At 52.5% G+C, this 10,965-nt stretch overlaps 1 protein-coding gene across 1 annotated transcript; it reads right to left on the bottom strand.

The window, feature by feature from the left end:
* Positions 1-96: 96 nt before the first annotated feature.
* Positions 97-6,508, bottom strand: INTS5 (integrator complex subunit 5). The gene is made up of 2 exons (XM_025356443.1): positions 6,377-6,508; positions 97-3,241 (listed from the first exon to the last, which is right to left on the bottom strand). The coding sequence occupies exons 1-2, from the start codon at positions 6,454-6,456 to the stop codon at positions 262-264; spliced, it is 3,060 nt and encodes a 1,019-aa protein (XP_025212228.1). The 5' UTR covers positions 6,457-6,508; the 3' UTR covers positions 97-261.
* Positions 6,509-10,965: the final 4,457 nt, after the last annotated feature.

The raw sequence follows: 10,965 nt of genomic DNA, 5'->3' as shown, positions 1-10,965 counted from the left end.
TATCGCAGGGGGCGGGGCTTCAGGCCAGGGGCGGGAACGTCCAGAGCCAGGAGCTGTCCGACTTCGCACGCTCTCAGCATGACAGAAGCGCTGGGCTGGTTTTCTCAAGTCGGCAAATTTTATTTAGAAAAAAAAAGTGGGAGAGAAAAAAGTGACAGCGCTCCTTAGGCCAAGGACTTAGAACCTCCACCCTGCCGTCGCACGTTAGTCCCTTCCCTCTCTCACTGCTCAACCTCCCTGGGCTTCCAGAGCAAGAAAAGGCTACGTCCCTTGTCGAAGGAGAGTGGACGGTGAAGGTGCCTGGAAACGGCCAGAGAAAAGACCCAGGCGGTCGATGTTGCGGTGGAGGACACTGTGCAGCACAGCCAGATGGGGTCCACCCTCACCTCCACCCTCCCTGGAGAAGTCCCGGATGAAGCGACCCCGCTCTGATTGGAAGATGAACTTCTGAGGCAACGGCCCATGCTCCCGGAGAAATCCCCAGACACTGAGCAGCAGCAGACGCACCTCGAAAGGTGCCAGTTGGCTAAATACTTCATGCATATTACCCAGGGCCGGAGGCAGGAGACTTCCCTCAGCCATGACAGCTACTAAGGTGCAGGATGCCTCCAGGTGCCAGGGGGAGTGGGTCGTGTCAGGGTGGCGAGAGGCTTCCCAATGGCCCAAGAGGGCGGCCAGCAGCCCCCGAAGCAGCACGGAACAGTAGCACAGGGCTGGAGGAGCAGCTGCTACCAGCTTTAACAGCTCAAAGAGCAGGGGCTGTTCCCGGAAGCGCCGGCCAATGCGGAGATCCCGCTCCACGGTGGCCCGAGCGTGTTCCTCGGGGGGCCAAGCCAGCTCTGCACCAGCTGCATCGGGACACACACTCTCCACCAAGGTCACTGCCACTGCTTTGGCTGCCTCTGGACTCAAGATGGGCGCCCCCCAGCATTCCCCACATTCAGTGCCCCCTGGGGCACTGCAGCAGTGAACCAGGAGGCTGAGGAGGCTCTGGGTGTTATAGATCACTTCCTGCTGATTTCGTGACTGGACAAACTTGGGTGGCTTTAAGCCACGGCCGATGACTCCAGCATGGAAAACTGACCAAATCCCTCCAGGACCTGGCACAGCTGCAGTGTGCCTCCGGTTAGTGTCCAACAGGGAGGCAGAAGCCAAAGAAGCTGAAACAACTGAGAGAGTCTCATTGTCCCCATCTACTTCCCCTCCAAACAGTTCTGTGTTGCCTCGATGTAAGGCTCCCTCAACCAGCAGCTGCAGGACAGCCTTGAGTCCAGCTGGGGACGTCTGAGACAGGCGGGTGAGAAGCTGACAGGCTGAGGCCACACCTGGGGGGCCATGCAGCCTCAGAGAGGCGAAGAAGTGGTGCACCCCAGCCCTTACCAGTCCCAGGAGCTGGGAGGGGGATAAGGCTTCAGGAGGAAAGGGGCAAATGGCCAGGAGGGAGGCAGCAGCTTCAGCTACTTCCTCCTCAGGATGTAGCAGGAGAGGCGCCAGGTCAGACAGATGGGCTGAGGCAGATTCCCCAAAGTGCGCCCCTAGGGCTACAGGGCCCTCGCCACCCTGCTGTTCCCACCCTACTAGCAGTGCCAAGTTGCGCAGGAACCGGGCCGTGAAGGGAGGCTGTAATGTCCCTGCATGCACCCGAGCCAGACAGCTTCGGAAAGCCAGGGGCAGGAGGCCAGACAGACTGACCACTAGCCCTGCATATAACTGGGTGGCCAAACTCAACTCTTCAGGGCTTCGGGCTCGGCTCAGCAGATGGCCCAAGGCCTCAGGTCCACAGCTAGGCCGGGTATAGACAGATAGCAGGCCCAAGAGCTGGTGCTGCCAGAGGAAGCGTTTCCGTTCCAATCGTAACGTCTCTCCACACAGCTCTCCAACATGGTTTTTTAGCGCATCTAAAAAGGGCACCGAGCGGGGAGGTGGGGGCGGGCCTAGCACCCCTTCCCCAGGAGACCCTCCCCGGTGATGAACCAGCTTTTGCAGGTGCAGCAGCAGCAGCTGGATTAGCCGGTCACAAGCCTCACGTACGGTGTCTGGCACAGCCAGGCCCTGGGTGGTAATGACCGAAGCAGGCATAGCTGTGTCCACCAGGAACTGCAGCAAGCGGTAGGCACCTGCCCCAGAGGCCTGGCTCACCAGGTGCACAGCCAGGTTCAACATGTTGTCCAGCTCCTCTCGGGGGAATCCTTGAAGGTGTTGCTGCAGCTGGCTCAGCACAGCTGGGGGCTTGAGGCAATCCACAAGCTCTCCAGAGACTGTGCCCAGCAAAGCTGGTGACATGACTGCCAGCTGCAGTAGGAAGGGAACCGTGGCCTGAAGGGAGGGGTCCCCATTTCGGCCTCCAGTTCCCCCTGCCAGGCTATCATGGAACATTCGCAGGAGCTCCCGTCGGATACTATCTCCATGGCGGGAGGCCAGGTGCCCTAGGATGCCTACAACTGAGGCAATCTTGGGCACCCGTTTCTCCGCAGGAATGGCAGGAGATCCAGGGAAGGGGTCTGTAGAGGGGGTCTGAGAAGAGCTTCCACCACTGCTGCCAGCTCCACCTCCAGCCCCACCATGGACGCAAAAGTCCTTAAGGCCACAGGAGAGAACTCGGGAAATGATGGTGCCAGGAAAAGAGGAGCCAATATGTGCCACAACCCAGTCAAAGTGTGGAGAATGCTGAACAGAGGTATCCAGCAAGGCATCCACACACGCATCTGGGCAGCTACCAATGAGAGCCGAGAGGCACTGCACATAGATGTCCATTAATGTACGCGTGGCCCTACAACCCATCCACAGCTGTAGCAGTTCATTAAGAGCGCCAGTAGCGTGGGGAACACGCTGGTGCTGGCCTGAGTACGTGCTGCTCAGTTGCCCCATGAGGTCAATGGACCATGCACTAATCACAGGTGCCCAGGCCTTTGGGTTGGCCCGGATAAACTCAGACAGCACCTGCTGCACTTCCTGAACCACATCCTCTAGACCAGGTCCCCCAGCAGGGACATGGGAGGCTGGAGGTGGACGGAGATGAGGTGGACCAGCCACAGGGGTTTCATCCAGGGCAGCCAGGTGGGCCCGGACACTCTCATCAAAGACACCTCTCAAGTGGTCAAGCACAGCAGCCCGAGCAGGTGGCAAAGAACGGAGCAGGAGAAGACCACAGCGAGCATGTTCCCGGGCTGAGAGTTGGTGGCCCAAAAGGGGGTCTACGCCAGTCAGAAAAGCCTTGATTTCCTGGGACAGCTCCTGAGCACTATAAGGAAGCAAAAGAAACAGACTTAGAGTGTTGTAAGATGTTAGGCAACTTACCTTTCCTGCATGAGCTTTGTCTTTTATATTAAACAGGGATATTAAAATTACTTCCCTCTAGGCCGGGCGCGGTGGCTCAAGCCTGTAATCCCAGCACTTTGGGAGGCCGAGACGGGCGGATCACGAGGTCAGGAGATCGAGACCATCCTGGCTAACATGGTGAAACCCCGTCTCTACTAAAAAATACAAAAAACTAGCCGGGCGCGGTGGCGGGCGCCTGTAGTCCCGGCTACTCGGGAGGCTGAGGCAGGAGAATGGCGTGAACCCGGGAGGCGGAGCTTGCAGTGAGCAGAGATCCGGCCACTGCACTCCAGCCTGGGCGGCAGAGCGAGACTCCGTCTCAAAAAAAAAAAATAAAATAAAATAAAATTACTTCCCTCATAAAAGAATGTTTGTTTTTTGAGATAGAGTCTTGCTTTGTTGCCCAAGCTGCAGTGCAGTGGTGCCACCTTGGCTCACTGCAACCTCCACCTACTGGGTTCAAGTGATTCTCCTGCCTCAACCTCCCAAGTAGCTGGGACTATAGGCGCCTGCCACCACACCCGACTAATTTTTTTTTCTTTTTGTTTTTTTTTTTTTTTTTTTTTTTTTTTTGAGACGGAGTCCCGCTGTGTCGCCCAGGGTGGAGTGCAGTGGCCGGATCTCAGCTCACTGCAAGCTCCGCCTCCCGGGTTTTTACGCCATTCTCCTGCCTCAGCCTCCCGAGTAGCCGGGACTACAGGCGCCCGCCACCTCGCCCGGCTAGTTTTTTGTATTTTTTAGTAGAGACGGGGTTTCACCGTGTTAGCCAGGATGGTCTCGAACTCCTGACCTCGTGATCCGCCCGTCTCGGCCTCCCAAAGTGCTGGGATTACAGGCTTGAGCCACCGCGCCCGGCCTCTTTTTGTATTTTTAATAGAGATGGAGTTTCACCATGTTAGCCAGGATGGTCTCAATCTCCTGACCTCGTAATCCGCCTGCCTTGGCCTCCCAAAGTGCTGGTATTACAGGCATGAGCCACCGCACCCGGCCAAAAGCTATGTTTCTTTCAGTGACAACAGTAATAATATCAGTAATAGATAACTCTTAGAACATCAACAGGTACTCTTTTAAATACTTGGCATGTATTATTTCAATCCTGACAACAGTTCAATAAGGTAGGTACTATTATGATCCCATTTTACAGCTAAATCAAGGTTGGCTCCAGTGGCTCACGCCTATAATGCCAGCATTTTGGGAGGCCAAGGCTGGTGGATCGCTTGAGCACAAGAGTTCAAGATCAGTCTGAGGAACATACTGAAACCCCATCTCTACAAAAAAAAAAAAAATTAGCCAGGCATGGGGGCATGTGCCTGCAGTCCCAGCTACTAGAGAGGCTGAGGCGGAAGGATCACTTGAGCCCTGGAAGCAGAGGTTGCAGTGAGCCAAAATCGCACCACTGCACTCCAGCCTGTGTGTGCCATCAAAAAAATAAACGAACGAAATCAAGGTTAAGCAATCAGACTATATTCGCCAAGAGTGTAGGAACCATTTCTGTGCTCTTCAACACTGAATCCACTTCTATTGAGGTACATAGTATATGGAAGGTAGTCAATAAATATTTGTTGAATTGACTATATTCGTGTTTCTATAATATCTGCTTTAAAAACATTTCCAGGCTGGTTGCGGTGCCTCACGTCTGTAACCTAGCACTTTGGGAGGCCAAGGAGGGTGGATCACTTGAGGTCAGAAGTTCAAAACCAGCCTGGCCAACAGGGTGAAACCTTGTCTGTATTAAAAATACAGGCCAGGCCCAGTGGCTCACGCCTGTAATGCCAGCACTTTGGGAGGCCAAGGCGGGCTGATCACGAGGTCAGGAGATCGAGACCATGCTGGCAAACACGGTGAAACCCTGTCTCTACTAAAAATACAAAAAAAAATTAGCCGGGTGTGGTGGCGGGCGCCTGTAGTCCCAGCTTCTCAGGAGGCTGAGGCAGGAGAATGGTGTGAACCCGGGAGGCGGAGGAGCTTGCAGTGAGCCAAGATCATACCACTGCACTCCAGCCTGGGTGACAAAGCGAGACTCTGTCTCAAAAAAAAAACAAAAAACAAAAACAAAAACAAAAAAATTAGCCAGGCATGGTGTAATCCCAGCTACTCGGGAGGCTGAGGCACGAGAATCACTTGAACTCAGGAGGCAGCGGTTGCAGCGAGCCGAGATCACGCCACTGCACTCCAGCCTGGGAGACAGGGTGACCGTCTCAAAAAAAAAAAAAAGTCACCTTTCCATTCCAGCTTTATCACCTTCCACCACCACCCCTGCCCCACCCCATCCCACAACACAAGCACCTTGAAATCTGCTCTTAATGGGGAAAAAAAAAAATTGTAAGCCCCTTATTAAGGGCTCTCCCTCCTAATATCTGTTTCTTCCCATATTCTGCAAAATCTTAGTCACCTACCACATCAACAACCACCATCTACCCAGCACCCTCAATGTGCCTGGACATCAGGGTGTCCCAGGGCACAAAGTAATAATGCTTTTCAGCCCTTTCCCTCCTAAAACATATGGGTTCAGTCTCAGAGGTTCAGAAACCAGAGTTATGGAAGGCGGCAAATCCCCTTTCTCTTATCGCCTTTTCTGTCAAAGAAGACAGCATCCTCTAGGTGCTGATAAGGCTCTGACAGTGCCATTCCTCTGTTTCCTCCAAAAAAACACCCTAATATAAGGGAGTATCTTAGCCGGACTGCATTCTGTTTCTGGGCCTGGGGTCTCAGGGAGTCTCTATGAAGTCAGGATCTTGGGTTTCCCAGGGTCAAAAATGGCCAGGGCAGCTGGGTTCCCAAGAGTTATGATACCCCCGACTCTTGGGAGAGGAAGCTCGGGGTCGAGGGTAGTTAGGCATCGGAGTCTAGGGAGAGGCAGGCCCGAGGTCTTGGGAGGGCGGGCACTGGAGCCCTGAGTTTTGGTGAGGCAGTCCCTGAGTTCTGGGAGGACCTGACCAAGAATCTCTCTGAGAACCCTGACGTGAGTTCTCGAGGTAGGATCCGGGTTTCTACCGAGAAGGCTGGGGATCGGCGCGGGGCCACGCGGTGGGAGGAAGGTGCCAAGGGCTCTAACTACCTGAGAGGCGCGGGACCGTGGGTGGCCGGGGCAGGCCCAGGAGGCCCTGGGGCCCCGGGAGGGTCGCACAACGCGGACATCCCAGAGCCCGAGCCGAGCCCGAGGCGGGAGCGGCGGAGCGCAGGCGGCGCATGCGCGCTTACAGGAAACGCGAAAGGAACCAGCTACTAGGCCTCTCAGGAAAATTAATCCGGCGATGTCCTCGACCCTCTTACATTGGTTCCGCACCCCGTCGGAGTCCCAGAGCAAAATCCCGGGACGATGATAGCAGGAAGCCGATCTGCCCTATATGCAACCACTTTTTTTCAAAAGCCTATTGACATACAGACTAGGCCCGGCGCAGTGGCTCACGCCTGTAATCCCAGCACTTTGAGAGCCCGAGGGCGGATCACCTGAGGTCAGGAGTTCAAGACCAGCCTGGCCAACATGGCAAAACCCCGTCTCTACTAAAAATACAAAAATTAGCCGGGCGTGGTGGCTCATGCCTGTAAACTCGGGAGGCTGAGGCAGGATAATGGCTTGATCCCGGGAGGCGGAGATTTCTGTGAGCCGAGATCTTGCCGCTGCACTCCAGCCTGGGCGACAGAACGAGACTCCCGATAAACACACACACACACACACAAACTGGCCGCAGACACTCACAGTGAGAATTTAATTATTTTTCCTAACGCCAAAAATACAAAATGTTCAACTCACAACTTTTAAAAAATGAAGCATAGGAAGGTTTTGTTGTTGTTTATTTTGTGACCGTGCAGTGACAGAATCACCCCTCTCTGCAGCCCTGACCTCCTGGGCTCAAGCCATCCTCCCACCTCAGTCTTCCAGGTAGCTGAGATTATAGGAGCACATCATCACACTTGGCTACTTTTTAAATATTTTCAGAGTTAGGGATTTGCAGCGGGTGGAGGGAGTGTCTCCCTATGTTGCCCATACTGATCTCCAACTCCTGTCCTCAAGTGATTCTCCCACCTCAGCTTCCCAAAGCACTGGGATTACAGAAGTAAACCACCACACCCAGCCAGTCTCTCTTTGTTTTTTTGTTTCGTTTTCTCTTTCTTTTTCTTTTTCTTTTTCCTTTTGAGACAGAGTCTCACTCCCTCACCCAGGCTGGAGTGCAGTGGCGAGATCTGGGCTCACTGCAACTTCCGCTTTCCAAGTTCAGGCGATTATCCAGCCTCAGCCTCCCAAGTAGCTGGGACTATAGGCGCCCACCACCAAATCTGGCTAATTTTTGTATTTTTATAGAGACAAGGTTTCCCCATGTCTGCCAAGCTGGCCTCCAACTCCTGAACTCAAGTGATCCATCCACCTCAGCCTCCCAAAGTGCTGGGATTACAGGCATGAGTCACCGCACCCAGCCTTTTTTAAAAATCTCATTCTGTCGCCCAGGCTGGAGTGCAATCTCGGCTCTGCAACCTCCACCTCCCAGGTTCAAGCAATTCTCCTGCCTCAGCCTCCCAAGTAGCTAGGACTACAAGCATGTGCCACCACGCCCAGCTAATTAGACACATGTTGGCCGGGCTGGTCTCGAAATCCTGACGTCAGGTGATCCGCCTGCCTCAGCCTCCCAAAGTGCTGGGATTACAGGTGTGAGCCACCGCACCCTGCCTACAAAAATGCTTTTACAAGAGAGAGAGAAGGGAAGAGAGAAAGCAGAAAAGAAATGGAAAGAAAGAAGAGAAAACTCATAAAAGAAAAAGAAAAAATAAGAGAGAAGGAGGGAGAGGGAATCCAAAACAAATTGAGCTAGCTAGCCTAAAGATGTCCTCCCAGTGGCAAGTATGAATAACATCCTTCCGTCTATCTTCACTGTTTAGGCTTCTGTCTCTCCCACAGCTTCCCAGAATAGGGACCTTCGTGTCTAACTCACAGCCGCACACCTGCCAGAGACAGAGCTTGCTAACTGTATAGGGAGCCAGTACAACTCATCAAGAGCCCTCACTCAAGCCAGTGTACCTAGATCAGGTTCCAGCTGTTCTACCTACTGGTCGTGTACTTTACTTAACCACTCAACTGTTCCTTCCTCTGGAAATGAGGAGGTTATATTAATATTACAAATACCTCAAAGGGTTGTCATGAAAACTGAAATGAGGTAGTATGGTCATTGTATAGCACTTAGTGCCAGTGATGGTAAGCGCTAGACAAGCATTAACTATTTTTGTGTTTATTGAATGAAACAGAAAATAAGCTGTTTGACAACAGAGACTTGGCCGATTTTGTTAAAAGCTATATCACTGGGCTGGGCACGGTGCATCACGCCTATAATACTAGCACTTTGGGAGGCCGAGGCGGAGGGGATCACAGGTCAGGAGTTCAAGACCAAGCTGGTCTTGAACACAGTGAAATTCTGTCTCTACTAAAAATACAAAAAATTAGCCAAGTATTGTGGCGCCCGCCTATAGTCCCAGCTACTCCGAAGGCTGAGGCAGGAGAATCCCTTGAACCTGGGAGGCGGAGGTTGTGATGAGCCAAGATTGTGCCACTGCACTCCAGCCTGGGTAACAGAGCGAGACTCAGTCTCAAAAAAAAAAAAAAAAAAATTAGCCAGCATGGTGGTGCACACCTGTGATCCCAGCTACTCAGGAGGCTGAGGCAGGAGAATCGCCTGAACCCGGGAGGTGGATGTTGCAGTGAGCTGAGATTGCACCACTGCACTCCAGCCTAGGCAACAGAGCAAGACTCCATCTTAAACAAAACAAAGGAAAAAACAGAACCTACTATATGCCAGGCAGACACTGTTGTAGGTGATGAGGATATAGCAGGTTTGTTTTTTTGTTGTTGTTGTTGTTTTGAGATGGAGTCTCGCTCTGTCACCTAGGCTGGAGTGCAATGGCATAATCTCGGTTCACTGCAACCTCCGCCTCCTGGGTCCAGGCGATTCTCCTGTCTCAAGCTCCTGAGAAGCTGGGATTACTGGCGCCCGCCACCATGCCTGGCTAATTTTTATATTTTTTAGTAGAGACAGGGTTTCACCATGTTGGCTAGGCTGGTCCTGAACTCCTGACCTCAGGTAATCCACCCGCCTATGCCTCCCAAAGTGCTAGGATTACAGGCGTGAGCCACCGCGCCCAGCCCTCATGCATGATTTCGTGTTTGTTCTTAAATTTTATTTACTTAAATTTTTTTTTTTTTTTTTTTTTTTAATTCGAGATGTTCCCCAGTCTGGTTTTGAACTCCTGGCCTTAAGCAATCCTCCCACCTCAACCTCCCAAAGTGCTAGGATTATAGGCATAAGCCACAGTGCCCCGCCTGTTCTTACATTTTAGAAGTTCAATCATTTACAATGTTTCTACCACCTATTACCAAGCATCATTCTAGGACAGTAAATCTGAGGCAATTTCTACTCCTAGCTCTGCCTTAAACTTGGACCCAACACTTCCCTTCTCAGGGCCTCAGATCTGTGAAAGGGAGCTTTTGAACCAGATGAATTCTGCCAGCTATGAGACTAGAATGTATTTCTTGACCTTAGAGATTGCATAATCTAAGGGTGTTCATTTTGGAGTTGGACAGATCTGGATTCCTATCTGCCATTTATTAGTAAAATAACCCTGAGCAAGTGACCCAGCTGTTTGGAACCTGTTTCCTTGTCTGTGAAACGAGCATGACACCTCCATCTCACACACTTTGTGAAGGTCACTTGAGATAATTTATGTAGCGCTTAGCATAAATGCTAGATACAAAAACTCCTCTTTGAATGACAACAGTGACAAGTGGCAGTTTGAAGGACTCTGGAATTAGACTGCCCAGACCCAAGTCCTTCTATCATTTTCTAGCTAGTTACCATTTTTCTGTACCTTGATTTTACCTGTCTAAAATGGGGATAGTGGCAGGGCGAGGTGGTTCACAACTGTAATCCCAGCACTTTGGGAGGCTGAAGTGAGTGGATCACTTGAGGTCGGGAGTTCGAGACCAGCCTGGACAGCATGGTGAAACCCTAAAAATACAAATAATTAGCTGAGCATGGTGGCGGGTGTCTGTAATCCCAGCTACTCGGAAGGCTTAAGCAGGAGAATCGCTTGAACCTGGGAGGTAGAGGTTAGAGTGAGCTGAGATCCCAACACTGCACTCCAGCCTGGGTGACAGAGCAAAACTCCGGCTCAAAAAAAAAAAAAAAGAGGCCGGGCGCGGGGGCTCAAGCCTGTAATCCCAGCACTTTGGGAGGCCGAGACGGGCGGATNGGCGCGGTGGCTCAAGCCTGTAATCCCAGCACTTTGGGAGGCCGAGACGGGCGGATCACGAGGTCAGGAGATCGAGACCATCCTGGCTAACACGGTGAAACCCCGTCTCTACTAAAAAATACAAAAAACTAGGCCGGGCGCGGTGGCTCAAGCCTGTAATCCCAGCACTTTGGGAGGCCGAGACGGGCGGATCACGAGGTCAGGAGATCGAGACCATCCTGGCGAACACAGTGAAACCCCGTCTCTACTAAGAAATACAAAAACTAGCCGGGCGAGATGGCGGGCGCCTGTAGTCCCAGCTACTCGGGAGGCTGAGGCCGGAGAATGGCGTGAACCCGGGAGGCGGAGCTTGCAGTGAGCTGAGATCCGGCCACTGCATTCCAGCCTGGGCGACAGAGCGAGACTCCGTCT

Source organism: Theropithecus gelada, chromosome 14 (assembly GCF_003255815.1).
Source record: "Theropithecus gelada isolate Dixy chromosome 14, Tgel_1.0, whole genome shotgun sequence".
NCBI classification, from domain to species: Eukaryota; Metazoa; Chordata; class Mammalia; order Primates; family Cercopithecidae; genus Theropithecus; species Theropithecus gelada.
The sequence above is the reverse complement of the archived record's forward strand: the minus strand, read 5'-3'. Positions and strand labels throughout refer to the sequence as shown.